The following is a 23,196-nucleotide window of genomic DNA, read 5'->3' on the forward strand; positions in this document are numbered from 1 at the left end:
TAAAGAATCTGCCTGCCAATGCAGGAGACACAAGTGATGTGGGTTCGATCCCTGGGTTGGGCAGAGCCTCTGGGGGAGAAAATGGCAACCCACTCCAGTATTCTTGCCTGGAAAATTCCATAGACAGAGAAGACTGGTGGGCTACAGCCCATGGGATCACAAAGAGTTGGACACAACTGAATGAGCACACACACATGTCTCTGAGACTCAGTATCTTCATCTGTAGTATCATGGATATCATCTCACCTGCAGGAAGGTTGGAGGGATATGGGGGGTTAAGTGCTCCCAGATTTGCTACTGTCCACCTGTGCTCAGACTTTCAGAGTGAAGCATCTCCAAAAGGGACAGAGAGGAGACAGGGAGGGAGGACAGGTGCTGCCAGGAACCCAGGCTCAGGCCAGGCAGTTTCCCTCTTCTCCTCTCAGGTGTGGCGTCAAGGGAAGGGAGACTTCTTTCTAGGCTGCTTGCTGATGGCAGAGGTCAGCACCCCCTTTGTCTGCCTTGGCAAGATTCTCATCCAGGTGAGAGGGCGCTGCGGGTTTGAGAGCTTGACGGGAGGACAAGGGAAGGGTTGGGCACTTTTAGGAACCAATCCGGGCTTATCCCCTGGTGGCTGAGTGATAAAGAATTCACCTGCCAATGCAGGAGACACGGGTTCTATCCCTGGGTCGGGAAGAGCCCCTGGAGGAGGAAAAGGCAACCCACTCCAGTATTCTTGCCTGGAGAATTCCATGGACAGAGGAGCCTGGCGGGCCACAGTCCATGAGGTCTCAAAAGAGTGGGACGCGACCTAGCAACTAAAAAACAACTGGGATTTTTTAAAGGACAGGTGGAGTCAGGTCTGGGAGGGGCTATCAGGTAGGGTATAGGGGAGCTGTCAGGGCGGGGGGGGGCGAAGCGGGGGCAGGTCCTGGGGCGGCCCCTAACCTACCCCCTGGCCCAAGGAGGAAAGGCCGGGAGGTGGGCTGAGGGGTAGGTGGCCCAGGGGGCTGAGTCGGGGGCGTGGCCGGAGGCCACGAGGAGGAGCCTGCCCCGCCCCTGACTCCCGCCCCGCCCCTCGCCCCGCCCCTGTCTGCCGGTCCCGCCCCTGTCTGCTCGCCCCGCCCCGTGTCCCTGCCCCGCCCCTGTCTGTCCGCCCCGCCCGCAGTACAAACAGCAGCACACGCTGCTGCACAAGGTGAACGGGGCCCTGATGCTGCTCAGCTTCCTGTGCTGCCGGGTGCTGCTCTTCCCCTACCTGTACTGGGCCTACGGGCGGCACGCGGGCCTGCCCCTGCTCGCCGTGCCCCTCGCCCTCCCGGTCCACGTCAACCTGGGCGCCGCGCTGCTCCTCGCCCCGCAGCTCTACTGGTTCTTCCTCATCTGCCGCGGGGCCTGCCGCCTCTTCCGGCCCCGGGGCTCCCGGCCGCCCTCTCCCTGTCAGACCCAGGACTGAGAGTGGGGCCGAGGGCGGGGGACCCTCCCCACCCCACCCCCATCCCCACCGCGTGGGAACAGGGCTCTGGGGCCGCTGGGCTATCAGTGGGAGCCAGGGGCCTCTGGCCCTGACAGCGCCCCTGGAAACTGACAGATGGACTCCGACGGGGTGGGGTCATGTCCCTTCAGGGGCTGGGGGCCGGGACCAGGGGAGACTGAGCCGAGGGGTCGACCCCCTCCTGCAAACCCCTTTCTCCATCACGTCCCCTGGGCCCTGGAGAACCGAAGGAAGAGGAAGAAGGCGCACCCCTTCCCATCTGCTTAGGGCTTTTGAGGCTGTGGGGAGCCTGAGGGGACCAGGACTCATAAAAGAATTGTGGGGGAGGCCCTGCTGCCAAGGCCATCCCAGTCCCCCTGCTGCAGACTCCTCTGGGAGGGAGGCAACACCCCCTCTAACATCCCTGGTATGGTCATCTCCACAGCTTCTCTCCAGGGGAGGCCAGCCTGAGGAATCTTATTTATTTTATTTATTTATTCAAATTTGTTGGGGTGGGGGAGGGAGGTGGCTGCTACCCCCCAGCCTTCCCAGTGCTGAGCAACCCCAGGGGGCAAGTGGGGGAGCACCCAGCCCCTTCCCCGTTAAGCTGACATCTTGCCCCTGGGCCCTGGCATGTCCCTGGTGCTACAGACTTCTCAAGGCTTCCTCCAGTCTGGGGTCGGGGGGACCCTGGGAGGTGCTTTACAGACCGCTAATAAAGACATCAGCGTGAACGCCACCAAGGCCCTGTCACCCAGTTCTTTGGGGTTGGGGAGGGAGCAAGCGTCTGGGGGCAGACAGTACCATAACAGGTTGACTGTGGGACAGGGCAGGCCCCCCAAGCTGAGCAGTCAAGGAGAAAGAAGCAAGGACTCTTATTCATCATCAAGAGAGGACAGTGGGCATGGGTGCCCAGGGCAGAATCCAGGGCTCTCCTCCGCCTTTTTAGGCCCCTTTCTCACAGCTCCTGTGGGGTGTGGAGATCAGAGGTTGGAGGTCACGCTGCCTCCCTGGGCTTTGGGTCCCTCAGCCTCTTCCCGAGCAAGGTTCCGGTGGGCGGGGGGTGAGGGGGTGAGGGACAGGCCTTACATGTGAGTGCAGAACTGGAAAAGCAGGAAGAAGAAGGCCACCAGCAGAGCACCAACCAGGATGTGATGGAAGAGCCTGGAGTTAGAACCTGCTTGACAGTGACGGGGAGACAGGGGACTCTGGACTTGCCTCCAACCTAAGGGCCAAGGGCAGCCGTCCTCTAGGCCCTGGCCAAGAGGGCAGCCCCTTCTCAAGCTGGGTCATACCTGAGTTAGCAAAGATGACAGGTTTCTCTCCAATGAACTGGGCCACGGCCAGGAGCTTGGCTTGGTCTGAGTCTGGGTAATCAAAGAAGTCAGGTCTGTCTAGGAAGAGCGGATACTCTGCTCCCCGACCCGAGGCCTTGGCACGTTCCAGACTGGGTGCTGGGGACACAGAGCGAAGTGTATGAAAGAGCCAAGCAGAGCCTGCACCCCACCCAAGAGGCTGAGACAGACCCAGGGCCCTGCCAGGCCACACAGCCTTCGTGTAGCTGTGGAGAGCCTTGATTTTGTTCCCAGAACTTCTTAGGGGTTGGCTGAGCCCTCCAGGAGAAGGCCTATGCTTGGCAGGGAGGATGAGAGAGAAGTGTGGAGAACAAAGAGAAGAGCCCAGGCGTGGCCTCCTAGCCTCTGGGGAGCTGGGGGGTGGGTGGCGGCATTGACCCTGATCCCCAGCCTTCCTCCTCCCGACTCTTCCCAGCTTCCCACCTGATTCTAGGGGCCCCAGCCCAAGCAGCCACATCCACACCCACACCCACTGCCTTGGCCTCATCACCCCTCCACTCCTGTGAGAGGTGAGAGTTCTGTGATGTCACAGCCCGGAGCCGTTCTGATTACACTCTAGGGTGAGGGGAGAGAGGAAGTGCTAAGATCCAGGACCCTCCCCCGCAAGCCCCTGGATCCAGAGGGGAGAGGTGGGGCTCATAGAGCCTTCGGGTTGATGCTGTTGATAGAACAGTAAGAATGGAAGCCCCAGAATTTACAAATGAGGAGCTTGGTAGGACAATTTGCTGAAAGCCAGAACTGAGGAAAGCAGCATTTGTATAGCACGCACAGTGGATTGGTGGGGGGGATGGAGGACAGGGCTAAACATCTCCAGTTACCCCCTTGGATCGACCGCAGATAGCATTTATTGAGCACTTGCCGCGATGCCAAGTACTTTTCATGGACTGACTCATTTAACCATCATAACATCCTCTGAGGTTAGGTACTATGTCCTCATCTTACAGAGGAGGGAGCCAAGACAGAGAGAGGCGATGTAGGCAACACACACTTCCGAAGGGCACTTATATTTCTCCCTGGGCCCCCTCCTTGCCTTGTGTCCTCAAATGCAGGGGCCCGGGGATCTCCCCCAAGCCCCAAACTCCATCTCTTGGTGCTCCGCTGAGGACAACGCTGGGGTTAGCCACCTAGAGAAACAACAGGCATCTCCGCTAGGTGGCAGCAGTGTCTATGTCTGCCTGCCTGTTTCTCTCTTCTTACCTAAGGAAGACACGGCTCCCAGTTTCCAAGCCCTCCCACCTCATCCCATCAGGTTGCCTCAGGAAACGATATCGTTGGGGGAATGGCAGGCATGGGGGTGGTCAGAGGAAGTCCCCTGACCCATCTCGGGGCAGGTCTCTTGGTCATGCTTAGAGGCTTCACAGACTCCCCATCTCTGGGTAGGCTCCCCCATGGCCCATTCTGTTTCCCCTTTCTGGTTTCTTCTTTTCCCTTATTTGTCACTTTCCAACAGCCACTTTCACTCTTGTGGGCCTCCCTCAGCGGATAATAGTTAGCTCCCCTTCAATTGGCAGGTAGGCCTGTCTGTCAAACATCTGTCCCGCCCCATCCAAGGCCAAGGAGACTTCAGGGTCTTCTTGGTTTTGCTACACAGTTGCCTGTTCAACAGCCTCTGACAAGTTCCCTGACATGCCCCATGTCAGACATGTGTCTGTGGTGTGTGAGGTCCTCTGTTCTATGGAAGGAGGCTCCTTCCTCCACTGGATCCCCACCCTCATCTTTCCGACCTTCAGGGACTGCCCACCTATTCTCACAGCAACCCTGGGAGGTATTTGTCAGGGTCAGCTTCTACTTCCTAAACAAGGAAAAGGCGCAGAGAGAAAAAAGAGGGGAAAGGAGGAGACAGACTAACATCTACGGGGCCTTCTGGGGGACTGGCTCTGTCTGTGTGTGCTCAGTCGTGTCCCACTCTTTGTGACCGCATGGACTGCAGCTTACCAGGCTTCTCTGTCCATGGGATTTTCCAGGCAAAAGTACTGGAATTTGTTGCCATTTCCTTCTCAAGGGATCTTCCTGACCCAGGGATTGAACCCTACGTGTATCTCTTCTCAGAAAAAGGAAGTGACTTTCCCAGTGTCACAGGCATGTGAAGGGCAGCAGGGATTCAGCCTGATTCCTAGCTCTGGTCCAGGGCTCCCTCTGCAGGCCTGTAGGCAGTTGCCCTCCAGGGCTTAGCTGAGAGAAGGGGTCCTGGGAGAAGTGGTCCAGACTCTTTATTTAACCTTTGGAGTGGATTTGACAGTTTCCTGAGTTGCCTCAAAGGAACACAGCTGTCCTCTCTGCCAGAAAAGGCCCTTTGGACACAAGCAGTGAATTATCCATTCATTTATTCATCCAACCATTAAATAAATGTATCACGCTCCTGTTATGTGCTGGACTCCATTTATGGCTTAGATAGAAATCAACAGGGCATGGTCTCTGCCCCGGGGGACCACAGAGGAGAGAGAACTCAGGGATGCACATTATTTGAGTATAGACAGACTAACCCTAAGAGGCTGTCTACACTTGCTATCATTGCTCACTCAACTTTAATGTATCCTTCAAACTCTTCACGACTGGCTTTGTCCCCACCACTCCACTGAAGTCACTTTTGGTGGGTGAACCAAGGACCCCATAACTTGCCAAATCTAACCTTTACTTCTCTGTTGGTTCTGACTCTCAGCAGAGTGCGCACATTCCTGCCTCTAGGCACTCACCGATTTTCTTGACTCCTCCCCCTCTAAGCTGCTCAGGCTTGGACCTTCTCTTTTCTATCTATACCCTCTCTCTCTAGGTGATCTCATCCAGTCGCATGGCTTTAAATACTATCTATATGCTGGTGACTCACAGATGTATATTTCCAGCCCAGCCCTCTCCTCTGAGCTCCAGACTCCCCTACCCAACTTCCTGCTTCATGGCTCTGTCCAAAAACATCTCAGACTCAGTAGATCGCAAGTACAGCTCTCAATTCTCCTATCCCAAACCTGCGCCTTCTTCCCACTGCAGCAAACGAGCTCGCTGTTGCTCTGGATGTTTTGCTCAACATAAAAACTTAGGAATTGCCTCAAACTCCTCCTTGTTTCTCTTCTGATAAACCCATAGTCAAGGCCTGTTGCTTCAGGACTTCCCTGGTGGTCTGGTGGCTAAGATCTGCGCTCCCAATGCAGGCGGCCTGGGTCTGATCCCTGGTCAGGGAATCAGATCTTGTGTGCTGAAACGAAGAGTTCCCATGCAGCAACTAAAAAAAAAAAAAATTCAGCATGTCTCAGCTAAGACCCGGCACAGCCAAATAAGTAACTAAAAAATATATATTTTAAAAAGAACTGTTGGCTCAATTTCCAATCTAAATCTCAAGTTCATCTACTTCCCTCTTCTCATTCAAGCCAACCTCATGTCTCATCTGGCTTATTGCAACGTTTTGTGGACTGCGTGATCTCTATTCGCTCTTCCCCCATTGAGAACAAACCAGAACACATGGATCCACTACTTAAAACCCTACAGTGGCTTCCTTTGAACTTCTTACCCTGATCTGTGAGTCTCTTGTCTACCTACCCACTTCAGTTCTTTCCCAGCTTCAGTTCCTTAGCATCCCCCAGCCTCTGCAAACCCCTCTGCCTCCCACTCTCTTGCCCACTACTTGACCCAGGAATTCTTCCTCATCTTCCAAGTCTCAGCTGAGACAGTACTTCCCCTGGGAAGTGAACCTGAATTTTCTGACCATCCCCCATCACCGCATCAGTCTCACTGCACTGGAGTTGTCTGTGTATTTGTCTATTTCCCTTACAAGCCTATGAAGCCAGAGATCATCGGTCTTGGTCATAGCCGTAGCACCACAATATAGAGTAGGTATTCAATAAATATTTATTGGCTTAATGGATGGATGAAAAGCCTTTCCACCTCTAGACATACGAGGGCTCAGCACTGTCTGCATGTCCACCTGCAACCAGCTGGAACTCCAGCCTCATCCTCACCTTCCTGCAACAAGGCTTTCTGGATGCCCCATGGGGGGTCTGCACTAAGCCCCTGAGAAGAAAGCAGCAGAGGAAGCAGCTGTGGGCTTCTCACCCAGCTCACCCCTCCTCTCACTGCAGACCTAGGTCTGCCTTTCCTCAAACTCGCCAGCTTTGATCATGGATAGCATCTCCCTTAGTCCTGCCTCCTTTCTTATCCTGGAGAAACTCAAAGAAAACCTTATGGCTGCTTTTATTTTAAAAAGATATTATTTCAGGGTTCCCCTGGTGGCTCAGTAGTAAATAATTTGCCTGCCAATGCAGGAGACACAGGTTTGATCCCCAATCTGGGAAGATCCCACATGCCATGGAGCCACTAAGCCTGTGCACCGCAACTATTGAGCCTGTGCTCTAGAGCCCAGGAGCCGCAACTACTGAGCCCAGACCTCAACTACTGAAACCCGGGTGCCCTAGAGCCTGTGTTCCACAGCAAGAGAAGCCACCGCAAGGAGAAGCCTGCACTCTGCAACTGGAGAGTAACCTCTGCTCCTTGAAACTAGAGAAAAGTCCAAGCAGCTGTGAAGAACCAGCACAGCCAAAATAAATAAAATTATTTTTTAAAAGATGCTATTTTAGTGTATTCTTTTGAGTAGGTAACATATGCACATGGTACAAAATACACATTTCCTATTCCTTCCCTCTCTGGCCTCACGACAGCCTCCTCAGTGGTCACCATAGCTACTTTTTCTGTGAGGCCTTCCATAAATTTATGCACAAATAAACAAACATATAAGTTCTCTCTCTTTTTTTTACTCAATGGCAGTATTCCATTCATGCTCCTCTGTAGCTTACTTTTTTCAGTTGCCATGAGATTGTGAAGATGATTCTGTATAAAAGTACGTAAAGAGCCTCATTGTCATGGCTGCATGCTATTGCATTGTGTGAAACTGTGTCATAACTGATTGAATCAGATGGACATTTAAGTTGTTTCCAATCTTTTGCCATGGCAGATATGATGCAGTTAATAATCTTGAACTTCTATTATTTTGCTCATGGGCCAAATCCTAAAAGCGGAATTTCTGGATCAAAGAGCCTAACAGTGGTTACAGAGATGGTATCCATTTATCCACAGCCTCATCAACATTGTGTGTTAACATTTGCTTTCATGTTTACCATGTGATCAGTGACAAGTGGTATCTCAGGGTAGTTTGGTTTTACATTTCCTTTACTTAAAAAAAAAAGGGGTAGGGACTTCCCTGGAAGTCCAGCGGTAAGGTTCCACGGTCCCACTGCAGAGGGCATGAGTTTGGTCGGGCAACTAAGGTCCTGCATGCCACACAGCGCAGCCAAAAAAAAAGGGGGTGGTGGTGGTAAAAATCCATATATGAATAGTTATACTGGGTTGGCCAAAAAGTTCATTCAAGTTTTTCCTTAAAATGTTACAGAAAAAGACGAACTTTATGGCCAACTCAATATCTTAGCCATTTTGAAGCACCAGATTCAGCAATACTAGGTATATTCACATTGCTACACAACCTAAAATCACAGTATTTAATGATGACAACATAGTGCCAGGCCCAGCTTGGGACAGCCTCTGTTCCTCAGTGGTGGTGGAGACAGAAATGTAAACAGGCATGGCATACCAGCGTCTCCAGAGCGGAGGCTGTGAGAGCTCAGGGGGCTGGGGGCTGGGACGGGGGGTGGGGGATGTGTCTTAGGAAGAGGGGGTCCAAGGTGCCCTCTGAAGAAAGGAAAGATCTTCCAGGCTGAGGAACTTGGGTGAGCAAAGTTCTGCAGGACTGAGAGACCCAGGTATGCTCTAGGAACTGCAAGTAATGTTCCTAAAAGCCAGCAAGATGAGTAAGGGGGATGAGATGGGAGAAGTCACAGTCTTAGGCTGAAGGGCCTTGAAGGTCACTGTGAGGACTTTGTCATTGGGGGCTGGCAAGTTTGGGAGAGAAGAGAGCCAAGATCCAAGACTGGAGTTAGACTGACAGGTAGGTGCTGGGCTCAGGTGAGAGAAGGAGAAGAGAAGGAAGGCCTGCAGGGCTCTGGGGCATTTAGAAGGAAGCCTTGCGCTCAGCTGCACCTGAGGGTCAGACTGCAAGCGGGAAGGTGAGAGAAGGTGGATTCCCAAAGGAGATGCCAGCCCTAAGAAGCGGACATGGACCCTCGGGAGCTGGGTTGGGTCCAAGGAAAGAAGCCTGACCGACCAGTCAAAGGATGGAAGCGTGAGGTGAGCCATAGCCTCGGGCCTCAAACTGTGAGGTTTCCCAGCGTGGGGGCCGGGACGCGAGATCGCAAACTAGGGACCGCAGGTGGATCAGATCCCCTTCCCCAGCCCGCTCCTGGGTCATTGCAGTTCTCTAAGCCCCGCCCCACAGGCCCCGCCCCTACGGATATTGATAGGGGAGGCTAGACACCCTCCCCCCTCCTCCGCGGGGGAGGGGCGTGAGGACTGGCGAGGTGCGGGGTGGGGGGGTAGGATGATCCGGCGTCGCCATGGCAACTAGGCCGGTGGTCTGCCCTGTAGACCCGGGAGGGAAGCCAGCAGAGAGCGGCGGAGCGAGGCTCCGCGGGCTGAGCGCGGGGGCTCGGGTCTCCAGGGAGGAGTTGGGAAACACCGGGCTGTTCTCGCTGAGGGTTCCTGGTGGCGCAGGTTGTCCGTGTGTTTGCGAGCGTGAGTCTGCGAAGTTCTCCGGGGTAAGTGTGCCAGCGCGTGTCTGGGTTTGTGCATGACTGTGAGCGTGCGCACGTGGGCACAGGCGTGTGCGCGGGAGTGTCCGTGCAAGATGCGTGTGCCAGCCTGCCCGTGAGTGTGTGTGCACCCGGGTGCGTTCCTTAAGTGTGCCCGGGCGGGCGCCGGCGGGAGATTCCCGCCCCCTCCCCAGCCTCCGGCCGCCCCTCCCCGCCCCCCGCCGCCCGCGCCGGCTGCCTCCTAGCCTCCACCTCGCTCACCCCCTCCTCCCCGCACTTTCTCCGGCTCTCCCTCCCGCTCGGCTCAGACTGCCGGACTCGGCGCTCTTCTCTCCGGCCGCCCTGGGAATCGCCGGCCGCCACCGCCCAGCCCGCACCCGCTGGCCCCCCAGTGCTTGGGCACCTGTTGGAGGCGCAAAGATAGGTGCTGGGGGCTGGGCTGCCGGGGGAGAGAGGGTGAGGGTGAGCGTGTGTGTGTCAGCCTGTGTGTGCCTCCGGGGGGTGTTCGGCTCTCCGGAGGCTGCAGTTGCTGGCTCCGCTGGAGATCCGACCTCAGGAGGAAGCATCTGAGGTGGGGGTCCCCACCTTGGGCCGCAGAGGGTGGGGGACCAGCCAGCAGGCAGACCCTGAGGTTGAATGAAGGGACTGTGGGAAGTGAGAACCTAAGGGGCGGGTGACACCCAGACCAGACCAGTGCCTGGTGCAGAAGGATGGCCAGAGCCTCAGAGAGGGAGAGGCGGGAGCCTACAGGGGCCGCTTGAGGGGTCGGCAGGGCCCAGAGCAGACAGAAGCCCAGAATGAGCGACAGGAGCTGGGACGAGGACAGGGGACAGTCTAGAGGTAGGTGGGCAAGGCTGAGCTGGAGCCAGGACCTCTCTTCCGGGAGTGGCTGCCAGCCTGGCCCCCGGGGGGAGCACAGCTCAGGGTCTGGAGGGCCCAGGCCTCCTGACTGCCCGTCGGCTGGCACAGGCTGCCCTCTCCCTCAGCACCCAGGAAGGGAGGCCAGTGAGGGCCCTCAGACCCCAGCGGTTGCCGCCTGGCCCTCAGCCAGCCGACGGGAGGTTTGAGGACTCAGCCAGCCTGGGGCTCACACTCTCTCCCTCCCCAAGCTAGGGGTGCTTCATGAGGGGCCGCAGGGGCGACCGCATGGCCATCAACATCCAGGAGCACATGGCCATCAACGTGTGCCCGGGGCCCATCCGGCCCATCCGCCAGATCTCCGACTACTTCCCCCGCCGGGGACCCGGCATCGAAGGGGGTGGCGGGGGCTTCGGAGAGGCCCCTGCTCATCTGGCCCCCTTGGCCCTGGCCCCCCCGGCGGCCCTCCTTGGGGCCACCACGCCCGAGGAGGGAGCTGAGGTGGACAGCTACGACTCGGATGATACCAGTGAGTCTGGGGGCTTGAAGGGCCCAGGGCACTCCTGGGGGCCTCCAGGCTGGTGGGAAGGGCCTGGGCTCTGCTGGGGGTGGGGAGGCGGCGGGCACTGCTCCACAGCTGCAGTCGGAGTGGAGATTACAGCTTCAGCAAGGCTCAATATTCAATATTTCTGCTGAGACACTCAACCACCCACACAGCCCCAGTTGCAGCCCAGCCAGGGACCCAGACGCGCACAGGCTCGCGGGCTGACAGCCGCAGACACGCACACACCTTCACAGCTGGCGCACAACCCGTCTCTCACACACACCTTGTCTTTACGGTGCACTCACTCAGGTGAGCTCTTCTCTCTTCCTCCAGCCGCCCTGGGCACGCTGGAGTTTGACCTTCTCTATGACCAGGCTTCCTGCACTCTGCACTGTAGTATCCTCAGGGCTAAGGTGGGTACTCCCTGCCTCCCCCTGCTGGCCTCCTATCCTGAGAGGGGTGGGTTTCCATTCTCCCTTCCCTCGTGTCCGACTCTGCATCCCATGGAATTCTCCAGGCCAGCATACTAGAGTAGCCTTTCCCTTCTCCACTCCCTTCCCTTCCCTAGGCCTAATTCCTGCTCCTCCCCTCGAGCCCCTAAGTGTCCATGCTGTAGAGAGACAGAGAGGAAGAGGGGAGGTGAGTGGGCACTCTGGGAGCTCACAGCTGTCTTCCCTCTCATCCTCCCCAGGGCCTCAAGCCCATGGATTTCAATGGCCTGGCTGACCCCTATGTCAAGCTGCACCTGCTGCCTGGAGCCTGCAAGGTACTGGCTGGCCTCTTCCCTCCCCTAGTCCCCCCAGCTTGTGGGTTTCCAACCTTCTCTCTCCAGCCTCTGTGGGTCTGGGGGACACGTACTGTGAATCCTTCATCCCCTCACCTAAGGCCAACAAACTAAAAACTAAGACTCAGAGGAACACGCTGAATCCCGTGTGGAACGAGGACCTGACGTATAGCGGGATCACGGTTGATGACATCACGCACAAGGTGCTCAGGTGAGGGGTCCATCATCCCCGGTCCCGAGCATTCAAGCTCAGCACCTCCTTGGGGACAGCTGTCGTTGGAACCTTCTTTGGTTGGTTGACTCACCTCCCATTAAGCCCTCAGATGCTCCAGAACCCCCTTCAGGGGGTGCTCCCACCCCCTTCAGGAGCAGGCCAAAATGTTTCCCTGACTTTCCTGCCACCCCCCCCCCCAAATATCTCCTACTGCTCCTCCGAGGACTGCCCTCTCATGAGGGTTCTTCACTCCTGACCTTTGTCTGCTGTCCTTCTTCCTGCCTCCTCTCTACGGGCCTGAACCCCACTCATCATCCAAGGCTCTGCCTCCTTTTGCAGTCTTTCCCTGGTCACTGGGATGCCTTCTCAGAGTCCCTGACTCAAGTCAGACCTACGCAGCCCATTGCTGCCCGTGTCTCCCTGACACCTCTAAGGAGTGAGGTCTCAAGGGATAGGAATGGAATGAGGTTCAGGGAGGTTAAGTGACTTGCTCAAGGTCATGCGGTCACTATGTGGCAGAACTGGGAACTGAACATCCCTACAGGACAGAGCTGCTCCAGAGCATCACAGCTGAAGGCAGGGCAGGGGGCTGCGGAGGGGGCTGGATAGAAGTAAAAGCAGAATTTTTTTTTAAGTTATTTGGTTCTGTCAGGTCTCAGTTGCTCTTAGTCGCAGCTTGTGGGATCCAGTTCCCTGACCAGGGATGGAACCCAGGCCCCCTGCATTGGGAGCATGGAGTCTTAGCCACTGGACCACCAGAGAAGTCCCAGAGCAGTACTTTTTAATTCCTGGGCTCATGAGTATCTCCCAGGCTGGCTCCTGCTCCACAGAGTAAAGGACAAGGGCTCTGGGGGGGAGGGGTGGGCTCCTGGTCCGACTGCGCAAGGCCCCTCCAGGCCCTTCTGGCTCTGACGTCCTGGTCTCATGACCCATATTCACCAGTGCACAGCCTCTGCACGTTCAGTTGGATCCTGTCCCCAGGCCCTGAATGGAGGCAGCTATGTGTGTGTAGGGGGGAGGGGACAGTGTTCCCAAGATTCGTGAGGGTTTCCTCAGCAAGCTGAGCAGGTCCTGATGGGCAGGGAAAGCGAGGGGCTGAGGCACAGGCACATCAAAGCATCCTCCTCAAGCTCCAGGCCTGGTGCTGGAGACAGGTGTTTTACAAGTGAGGGGTTTGGTGACTCAGACAGTTAAGGATCTGCCTGTAATGCAGGAGACCGGGTTCAACCCTTAGGTTGGCAAGATCCCCCGGAGGAGGAAATGGCAACCCCCTCCAGTGTTCTTGCCTGGGAAATCCCATGGACGGAGGAGCCTGGAGGGCTACAGTCCATGGAGTCGCAAAGAGTAGGACACGACTGAGCAATTAACAACAGAGTACTGAGGGCAAAGCTGGGACCAGTCTCGGGTGCTCAGAATTCAGGTGGGGACCTTTCTCCCACCTTGGAGTGGGGCTCAGGTACCCCAGGGGGCCTTGACCCTGCAGTTCCCCACCAGGATCTCCGTCTGTGATGAAGACAAGCTGAGCCACAACGAGTTCATTGGGGAGATCCGAGTACCCCTCCGCCGCCTCAAGCCTTCACAGAAGAAGCATTTTAATATCTGCCTCGAGCGCCAGGTCCCGGTCTGTGTGGGGCAGTGGGGTACCACGGCAAGGGGGCCCAGGGGAGACCAGGTTTCCAGAACTTTCTCTCCACCCCCTCAGCTGGCTTCACCCTCTTCCATGTCTGCGGCGCTGAGGGGCATCTCCTGTTACCTGAAGGAGGTGAGCCACCCGTGGGGGCTGCTTCTGGTGGGAGGTGGGGGAGTGCTGCTGACCCCCGTGTCTGCCTGCAGCTGGAGCAGGCGGAGCAGGGGCCGGGGCTGCTGGAGGAGCGTGGGCGCATCCTGCTGAGCCTCAGCTACAGCTCTCGGCGCCGCGGGCTGCTGGTGGGCATCGTGCGCTGTGCCCACCTGGCTGCCATGGACGTCAACGGCTACTCCGACCCCTATGTCAAGACGTGAGCCTCTGCCCTGTCCTGAGGCCTGTCCTCCCCTCCCCAGGGACCTGCCCCCAGCCCCATCCTCCTCTGGGGTCTGGCCTGTCGCTGACCTACTTGCCCCCGACGCCCCCACTCCCATTCTCCCCCGCTCCTTGGCAGGTACCTGAGGCCGGATGTGGATAAGAAATCCAAGCATAAAACATGCGTGAAGAAGAAGACTCTCAACCCAGAATTTAATGAGGTGAATGGGACTGAGACCAGAAATTGAGTGGGAGGGGTTGGGGCTAGGGGCAGGCAGTGCCTCATGGAAGGTGTGGCCTGCCTTGTCCCAGGAATTCTTCTATGATATGGAGCTCTCCACTCTGGCCACTAAGACTCTGGAAGTCACAGTCTGGGACTATGACATCGGCAAATCCAACGACTTCATCGGTGAGGGAGGAGCCTGCCCGGTGGTGCCCTATGGAGGGCAGCCTGGCAGCCAGCCGGGCCCTGATCTTGCCTGCCTCTGCTGCTCCCCAGGTGGCGTGTCCCTGGGGTCAGGCGCCCGGGGAGAGGCCCGGAGGCACTGGAGCGACTGTCTGCAGCAGCCGGATGCAGCCCTGGAACGCTGGCACACTCTGACCAGCCAGCTGCCCCCCGCGGCCGGGGCTCTGCCCTCAGCCTGAGTGGCACGGTGGCCCCTTGGGGCCGGGTCCAGTACCCAACCTTCGCACGAGTGTGTTGCACGTTTACACGGGGTGGAGGCCCCGCCCCGCACTACCTGTCTTATTTCGTGAGAGTCTCCGTGACCGTGGGTCTGTCTTCTTGTGAGGGACTGTGGAGATCTATATTCACATATGCAAACTTCCTTCTGCCTGACTCGCTACAACCTGCAAATATGCAAACCACCCATCCTGAGCACACCTGCGGGGGGTCCCACAGAGCCCAGGGCCCTGGCTGCCACTTCTCTCTCCTGCCTCTCCAGGCTGCCCGTTCCCCTCCCCTGCAGGAGGAGGTCGGATTAGGGGGGGTTTGGAGGAGAACGTTTCCAAAAAAAGAAAAGGACAAAAAACAAAGAGCCACTTCTTTAATACACAATCTTCATTTAAAAAACACCACACACACACACACACACACACACACACACACACACACAATACCTAGCCCTGTACAGCTGCCCTTTTAAGCGGGGGGCCACTGCAGGGTCTCTGCCTCTCTGAGAGGTGACGGATGGCCCTGGCCACTCCTTTAAATAACTGTCCTCTGGATCGGGCTGGGATGTGAGGGCAGGGCCCCTGCCCTCCCTGGAGAGGGCCCACCTTCTGGGGGACATTCGTGCATGTTTACGCCTTTTCTGATTGTGTCCGTGGCCGCAGCATGGCAACTGGGCATCAATAAACTTCTCTGCGGAAGCTGGGGGCTCACGTGTGCTGGCACCGAGGGGGCTGGGCAGGGGGCCGGGCAGAGGGGCTCACTCCGGGATGTCGATCACCAGGTCATCATCCCCGTCCAGGGCGTCATCCCCGCTGCCCGCGTCGCTGAACATCTGCCGAGGAACGGCACTCAGGATCGTAGGGGGGGGCATCTTGGGTGGGGGTAGGGGGGCCAAGGCTGCCCCCACCCCAGCCCCAGAGCCCCGGCCTGAGAAGGTCAGCGGCCCTCCCACAGGGCAGTCGGGGGGTCCCACCGCCATCTGCAGCAGGAGGAGAAACACAGGGAGGGCTTATCAGGGAGGCACTGGGAGCTCCAGGGGGCTGGCACTGCCCCTTAACACAGTTCTAAGGGCCAGGGAAGGGGGGCAAAAGCTCATTCAAGGGGCAGTGGACACACCAGGCCAGCCAAGGCTGGAGTCAGGGAACCTGCCCCACCTCAGCCCTTTCAGAGCCTCAAATCAGCAAGTGCCTGGGGGTGAGGGATGGTGATGGAGGTGGTGATGAGGGTGGTGGTGGAGGGGGTCTCACAGGAAACCAGGAAGGAAAGGCTGGGCCTGGCCCTGGCCAGTAAGGCACCGTGGCTACCCCTGTAGTAGCAGTCAGAGCGTCAGGAGCCTGCCTGCCCGCCTCTGGGCACCTGGGTTATTGCTGGACTCCACTGGCCTCCTCTCTCTCCTCCTCGAGGGGCTCACTGGTGCAGTGCAGGGTGTCCAAGGTCTTCACCCCCCCGCCATGTGAGGCTTCTACCTCATGTCTGGGACGGGCCCCTCTTTGGGATCCCCGCAGCCACTGGCCTGGGCCAGGCCCTCCTCTCAGCTCACCTGGGCTATGGGACCAGCCTCCTAACTGGAATCCCTGCCTTCAGCCTCTCCCAGATCCAGCTCCTCCTCCGCACTGCAGCCAGAGTGAGCTCTCTAAAACACAGACCTGAGCGTGTCACTCCCCCACTCGAGGACCTCGGGGGACAGGCAGTGCCTAAGAATAGGCTGGTCCCTCCACCTGGAGCGCCCTTTTCTATGGGTCAGAAGTCTGGCTTTGTGCTGCGGCTGGGATGTGGCCTCTGTCCAGCTCAACCCCTCCAGCTGCCCCCCCGCCCCACATCCTTCTGAATTCTCCCCAGAGCTCTGGGGGCCTCATGCTCTGCCTGTGGGCACAAGCTGAACACCTACTACGTGCCAGGTGACTTCTGCTAATGACCTCTGACCATTCTGACCACCCTGGAAGGGAGGAGAGGTCATCAGCCAGAGGAAACAGAGGCTTGGAGTGGAGGTCTGAAGGCACAGGCCTCCCGGGTTCCCACTGGGCAGTGTCCAGTCCGGCCCCAGGGTGGGGGCGGGGCAGTGGTCTTCATGGTGGCCCTTCTGATTGCTTTAATTCATTCGGGCCCCAGGGGCCTACTCTCTGTTTCTCAAGGCATCCCCCACTCCACTCACAGCTGTTCCTGGGGTGGCATGGAGGGCCAGAGAGGATTTGTAACTCAGGGGACAGGAGTCTGCCAGGACTGATGACAGGCAGGAGGCCAGCTCTGCAGTGGCCTCCTACGAAGTACCAGGCACCCATGTGCACACACGGGACCAGATGCACACCTGCAACTGAAAAGGCCAGTGGCATAGCTGTCCCCTCCTCTGGTCACAGCCTCTTGAGTCCCTACCCAAGTCCCCTCTGCTTGGATTCACTCCATGGCCTCCTCAGCGTGACCCACAGCAGCAAATGTTTATCTGTGGCCTGCCAGGGGCCAGGCACTGGGCTAAGTGTCTTCTCTCTGTTGACTCATTTTATCCTCACAGGGACCCCACTGAACAGAGAAGCAAGCGGAGGTTCCCAGAGTCAAACAATCCACCCAAGTCACACAGCACATGCGTGGATGAGGCCCAGGCTCCTGACTGACCTGCTTCAGTCTTCACAGCGTTCCCTCTCCTCCTCAGACCTGCCCCTCCTGTCTCCTCACACCACACACCCAGAAACTTCAGTGACCCCTCACTCTCCTTGCAGAACATCCAGCTGTCTACAACCCACCCCACCCTATCTTTTTTCCAATGTTCTTCCCCCTCACCACTCATGATTCAGCGCAAACACTTTGACCATACTCCTGCCTTCTTTTCACCATTGCCTCAGCCTGAATACCCAAATCTCACTCACCCTGGACTCAGATGTTACCTGTTCTTTGAGGCCTTCCCTGATATACCCTCTCCCCGACGCACAGTGATCCATCTGGGCCCCTCTGCCCTGCATGTCTAGAACGTAGCTTCCTGACACATCTCTGCTTTAGGACCCAGAACCTCAGAGCCTCGAACTGCCAAGCCCACACCACGCCTCCACCCTCTGCTCCAGGTTTCAGTGGCCCAAGCCCTCTCCACCAGCCCACCCCACACACAAGAAGCAAAAACCCTGCTGAGGAGAGTGAAACAAGCTGGGCAATCACTCATTCTCCAGGCTCAAAGGCCATGGTCATACAGAAGTAAGTGGCAGGGCTGGGGTTCAAACTCCAGAACCCACACTCCTGACTACCACAAGCATGGCTCCCATTTCACTTCTGGCTCCAGAGTCTCGAGTCTACAGTCTACCCAAAAGAGAGCCATCACACCAGTCCCTATATCACTTTGACTCAGAGCTGGAAGGGCACTGTGCCTTCCGGGTCCTCATCTCTCCTGGCACTCAAGGTTCCAACCTCTTCTCTCCATCTACCTCCCTGCCCCTGACTTCCAAATATGCACCCCATGTGGCCCAGGCTCACACTACCCAGTTGTCCTGTCCACATTTCCAGACAACATCTCAACATGTCCAAAGCCAAACTCACCTTCCCTCCCAAACCTGCTCCTCCCACAGTCCTCCCCGACTCAGAAGGGCCACTCCACTTCTTCAGCTGCTCAGGCCAAACCACCTGGAGTCACTGTCCACACCCCTCTCTCTCACAGCCCACACGGGTCTTCTCAGGGCTCGTTCTCTGAAAGAGACCCATCATCGACTTCTACACTTCCCCATGCTACTTCAATGACTGCAGCAGCCTCCTCACTGGTCTCCCCACTTCCACCCTGACCTTGCCCCTAACCCCTAGACTATTCACAGCAGTGTCAAGCAATGCTCTTAACATGTCAGTCAGATCAGACCGCACTAGCCCCGCCTTCTCCCGTGGCTCCCAGTTCACCCACAGGACAAGCCCAAATCGTTACAGTGCCTCTGAGGCCCTCCACGGCCTTGGCTCTCAGGTGCTGCTCTCACTTGCACTCTGGTCACCCTTTCTCACTTTGCTCTGACCACACTGGCTTCTTTCCTAAATGAAACACTTTCAAGGCAGCCAAAGGGCTGCTGCTCATTCCCTTTTAAATCTCTGACCACCCAACTGTAAGATGGATTCTTTACCTGAATCCATTTTTCTACATTGTGACCTATTTATCTTGCTTATTTTCCGCCTATCCCTTCAAGAAGGTGGGCTCTGAGAAGGTAGGGATTTTTGTTGTGTTCACTACTCTATCTGCAGCACCTAGAATAGTGCTTGGTACACAGGAGGCGCTCCACAATTCTTGATGATTACATGTGGTCTGATCACTCCCTTCATACACACACAATCTGAGACCTAGAGGGTCAAGGTCACGTGGTTTTTAAGTGGTGCAACCTTGACTTCATTCTAGATTCCACAACTCCATCCCTCCTCGGCGGCTCCCTGGAATCACAGAACACCTGTGAAAAGGAGCTTGGCCCCCAGCAGTCTTCATTCTGCATCCCCTGAGGCTGGGCTTGACCTGACTGGTGTTGCAGGAGCCAGGACTTTTGGGACCCACCCCTCAGCACCCAGCCCTGGGCTGGGCCCCTGGGAGCAGTCCCACGTAAGTCCTTCATGGTTCTAGGCCAGGCCCCCAGCCTAGAGCCGTCTTGAGCCTCCCTCAGATGGTTGTCCTGCCGTTCTGGCCCCTCCCTAATGTCCCCCAAACAGGGTACCTTGAGTTTCCGGGGCAGGCGGGGCCGTTTCTCCCGCTTGGGCCTCAGGGGGCTGGGCTCGGGCAGCTGCAGGGCCAGGTAGTCAGAAGGGAATGGGGGGTAGGTGGGGGAAGCCAGCTGCAGGCAGGAGTGAGGGGATGGAGATGGGAAATGGAGTGGATGGGGTGGGGGTGGAGGGAAGAAATGCAAACAGGAGGAAGAATGGAAAAACAAGAGATGGTGATGAGTGTGGCTCCTGAGAACAGACGGGAGGGGACAGCAGCAGGACTGTGTCCTGGAGTCTGCTCTCCTCAGTCATGCCTGTCCCCCATTCCTACACCAGAGAGGAGTGGGCAGCCCCGACTCACACCCCTCCGAGGGACACCTGCTGGCCACCCCCAGACAGAGGTCCTTGGTGCTGGGCTGGCTTCACCCTGAGGCCTGGCCCCTCTGCCCAAATGATGCCCACCTTTTCCCAGGCATCGGACCATTTCCCACCTTTGACCCCAACTCACCGAGCTCAGGTATGGGGAGGGGGCCCTCGAGGCCTGAAGGGGAAACCCTGTTGAAGGAGGCAGGGAGAGGCTGGAGGGGGAGGGAGTGCCCCCCAGTGGAGGGCTTCTCTTCCTGGAGAAAGGACAGGGGAGGGGGTCAGAGGCAGAGAGGTGGCCTGTACCCTCCCCACCTCCCACCTCCTCGAGAGAAGAATGATGACTCGTCTCACCTCTTAGGGGCAGGTGTGTCTGACAACTTGGGTGTCCCCTCTGTCTCGCTGTTGTCTGAAGATGCAGTGGCATCAGAGTCTGTCAAGGGGAAGGGCTAGTCAGTAGGGAGGTTGCAGGGGGGGTTCCCTATCTACCCCAGAGGGGTGTAATCTCAACTCTACAGAAGGGCTCTGGTGAACCTGAGGGGTACACAGGTGCTATTGTGGAGAGGCCCACAGCTTCCCCAGCTTCTTAAAATGCCCTTTACACCCTAATTCCTGGCTGGGCACCACCATGCTAACATATTTGTCAAGCATTTCCTATGTGCCAGGTTCTGAACAGGTGCTTGACATTTGCTGCCTCTCATTGTCTTCAGAAGTATTACAGGAGGAAGAGGAGACTGTCACCTCTGCTTTCCAGATGCAGTCCCTGAGGCTCGGAAATGAAGGTGTGGGACTGGGGCTTGTACCCAGGCCTCCGGATCCTGACCATTTTATGCTCTTATTTGCCTCTGAGCTGTCTAGCACTTACCTCTACTCCACTCCCCATATCCAGGCACCTGGTAATATGCACCTTAAATCTTACCTTCACCTACTGCTTCCAACTACACGAGGTCAGGCCGCTACCATGTCAAAGCCACCTGCTCAGGAATCTCATCACTCCTGCCATTCTGTCCTCCCCAACCCCAGCATGACCTAAAATGTAAAACTGATCACATCCTTACTGAAGTTTGCCAGCATTTGAAATGTTTCTTATTATGGCCTCAACCTACCTTTCTGGTCTCCCAACCACACTGTATTCACATCACACCAAACTGTTTTCTCAAAGCCGAAAGTCATTCCCCAGGTTGGGTCTCTATCAAGAAGGCCCATGGTTCACTTAACAAGTAACTACTTACAGGTGAAATATACGATTCCCACTTGCTCTGCTCAGATATCCTTTAAGCAGCAGATTAAATGCAACCTGAGAAGTCTCCCAGAATCCCTCAGGCCCCAGACTATTCTCAATAGTCAGGGCTCTCCTTGCTGTGCCAGGCAGTGTCATATGTGGGTGTCTCCCTCACCACACTGTGGGCTTCTCTGAGATTTAGAGGTGGCTTACATCTCTAGTTCTTGCTTCTCAGATATATCCCACTCTGACCGTGAACATGCTGGGTTCCCTCATGCTGCCTATCCTGAAGTCTCCCTTGACAGGATGTTAACTGAAAGACATTCCAGGAAGGAACAGGAAAGCAATGAGAAACTAGAATAAAAGCTGAATATTTTGCCATGAGGTACATGGGCTACCCCAAGTCTACTCCTCTGACCTCATCTACTGTTCTCCTAAAATATGTAAATGAATGGGTGCTGCATGTTTTAGCAAGATATTATTTACAAAAACAAGCAACCTGGCTGGCTGTTTGCTGATCCCTGCACTAGACCCCATGGAAACATGATTGCATGTGACTTGACTTATGACAAAAAGAAAAGATTGGCCACAAAGGCCAATCTTAGGGCTTTTTCTTTTTCCTTTTTTTAGTTCTACCACTTTATTGCTACAAACCCATCTCCTTCCACCCTCGTGCACACATGCTCAGTCATGTAATCCCATGGACTTCAGCCCTCCAGGCTCCTCTGTCCAGGGACTCTTCCAGGCAAGAACACTGAAGTGGGTTGCCATTTCCTTCTCCAAGGGCTTTTTCAAACTGTGGGTATCAAACTAACAGTGGATCACAAATTTAATTTAACACTTTTGAGGAAAAAAAAAAAAAGTCAGTCTAGAAAGTATCAGAACTGCATAGTGATCTTAATGTTGTTTTATTCAATTCTGTCTTATAAGTAAGGAAGCATGTGAGGGTTCGTCATGATGTAAAATATATTACTAATTGTCAACAGTGCTCAAAAAGTTTGAGAACACTGCTTTTTAGGCTTCAGCTCTTCTGCTCTTCAAACAACCTGGTACAGTCTTACCTCAGAGAATCTGCATTTGTGACTCCCTCTGCTAGGAAATCTCACTCATCTTCACAAGATAGGTTTCTTCCTATCTAGGTCCCAGCGCAAACATTACTTCCTGAAAAGACCCTCTTTTGAAATGTTTCCTGCCATCTGCTTTTGTATGCTCTATAAACTACGCATGGCTTTTACATTTTTAACTTGTTGGAAAGGGAAAAAGACAAATCAAAGGAAAGATATCTCATGATGTGAAAATTTTATGAAATTCAAATTTCAGTGCTTATAAATAAAGTTTTATTGAAACACAGCCATGTTCACTTATTTATACAATACCTATAGCTGTTTCGGAACTACCACCGCAGAGCTGAGTAGGTGCAATAAAAGTGGTATGTTCTGCAAAGCCTAAAATATTTATTACTTGGCCCTTCACAGAAAAAGCTTATCAACCCCGGCTCTATTCCAATGACTACACTTAACCCTGATTTTATTCCCTTCCAATCTAAAATTCTAATTTGCTTCTTTGCTTACTTATTCCTGGCAACTAGAATACAAACTCCAAGAGGTTTCATCTATCTTGGTTACCACTGCATCTCGTGTGCAAAGTTCAGTGTCTGAAACACAGCAGATACTCAGTAATACTTCAGTGAAAGAACAGCAGAGGAGGAGGGCCAGCAACTAGGCTGCCCTGGCCCCCAAGGCCTAAAGGGAGGGCCCGGGGAAACTTGCTGGAGTGCCAGGAGCATGTCCTCCACCAATTTTTCATGACCTTGCTCACCAGAAGAGTCTTCATCCACGTTCTCGTACTGGAGAAGTCGGTCTAGGAGGAAACTGAGGGAAGAGACCAGGAGAACAAGAGTGGTTATTCCCATCTCTGCAATGTCCTCCGGGCCCTCGCCTCATCTAGCCGGCCTCATGCATTTGTGGCCCATTCCAGGATGGGGTCCGAATGCAGATCCACAGGAGCCACATCACCCTCTGGCTTCCCTCCTCCCATCAACGTGTCTCACCTCTTGTCCCGGGACACCTTCAGCAATTTCCTCTGCGCCTTCCTCAGTTCCTCCTGGAAGCACTCGTGTTCCTGTACCACGGGCAAGACGCACGCTGAGCCAATCGCCGTCGTAAATTGGGCCTGGAAGCCGACCACGACTCACCCTGCTCCCTTTACACATAGGTAAACTGACGACCTACCGGCGCCAGGCCTCATTCCCCACCACCTTCCCACCCCGCACTCACGTAGATGAGGAATTTGAGTTTTCGCTTCAGATTTCGGTATTTCTTCTTGTAGTCCACTTCACCGTCCGCCGGTCCGTTCATGACCGGCTCCGGGAGAAGCGCCTCAGCTGTAGTCCGCAGTCCCGCTACACCGAGCCGGTTCAGCCCGGCCTCTCCCGCCTCAACTTCCGGGGACTCGGCGGGGCTGGGTC

At 55.8% G+C, this 23,196-nt stretch overlaps 3 protein-coding genes across 16 annotated transcripts in view; 2 read left to right on the top strand and 1 right to left on the bottom strand.

Annotated features, from left to right (window-relative positions):
* TLCD3B (TLC domain containing 3B) overlaps positions 1-2,192 on the top strand; it is a 31,064-nt gene extending 28,872 nt beyond the window's left edge. For all 3 annotated transcript variants that reach the window (XM_043456672.1, XM_043456673.1, XM_043456671.1), the window contains 2 exons: positions 426-521; positions 1,148-2,192. In XM_043456672.1, coding sequence (XP_043312607.1) covers positions 426-521; positions 1,148-1,435 — 384 coding nt within the window. In that variant the 3' untranslated portion in view covers positions 1,436-2,192. The remainder of the gene's footprint in view (positions 1-425; positions 522-1,147) is intronic.
* A 6,999-nt stretch (positions 2,193-9,191) lies between these two features.
* On the top strand, positions 9,192-15,201 carry DOC2A (double C2 domain alpha). 6 transcript variants are annotated; one of them, XM_043455821.1, is made up of 12 exons: positions 9,192-9,437; positions 9,740-9,855; positions 10,541-10,818; positions 11,167-11,246; positions 11,525-11,599; positions 11,719-11,828; positions 13,326-13,452; positions 13,534-13,593; positions 13,665-13,828; positions 13,970-14,051; positions 14,143-14,239; positions 14,330-15,201. In XM_043455821.1, exons 3-12 carry the CDS (start codon positions 10,554-10,556, stop codon positions 14,473-14,475), a joined length of 1,206 nt encoding a protein of 401 aa, XP_043311756.1. In that variant the 5' UTR covers positions 9,192-9,437; positions 9,740-9,855; positions 10,541-10,553; the 3' UTR covers positions 14,476-15,201. The 6 variants fall into 6 exon arrangements, with proteins under 6 accessions (XP_043311756.1, XP_043311752.1, XP_043311753.1 ...); XM_043455817.1 differs by having other exon boundaries at positions 13,326-13,593; XM_043455818.1 differs by having other exon boundaries at positions 10,545-10,818; positions 13,326-13,593.
* Positions 14,863-23,141, bottom strand: INO80E (INO80 complex subunit E). 7 transcript variants are annotated; one of them, XM_043455837.1, is made up of 8 exons: positions 23,006-23,141; positions 22,780-22,850; positions 22,548-22,600; positions 19,862-19,940; positions 19,653-19,764; positions 19,159-19,275; positions 16,044-16,136; positions 15,347-15,482 (listed from the first exon to the last, which is right to left on the bottom strand). In XM_043455837.1, the coding sequence occupies exons 1-7, from the start codon at positions 23,084-23,086 to the stop codon at positions 16,065-16,067; spliced, it is 585 nt and encodes a 194-aa protein (XP_043311772.1). In that variant the 5' UTR covers positions 23,087-23,141; the 3' UTR covers positions 15,347-15,482; positions 16,044-16,064. The 7 variants fall into 7 exon arrangements, with proteins under 7 accessions (XP_043311766.1, XP_043311769.1, XP_043311765.1 ...); XM_043455836.1 differs by having other exon boundaries at positions 22,539-22,600; XM_043455831.1 differs by lacking the exon at positions 16,044-16,136 and having other exon boundaries at positions 14,863-15,482.
* Positions 23,142-23,196: the final 55 nt, after the last annotated feature.

This window comes from Cervus canadensis, chromosome 32 (assembly GCF_019320065.1).
Source record: "Cervus canadensis isolate Bull #8, Minnesota chromosome 32, ASM1932006v1, whole genome shotgun sequence".
Classification (NCBI taxonomy): Eukaryota; Metazoa; Chordata; class Mammalia; order Artiodactyla; family Cervidae; genus Cervus; species Cervus canadensis.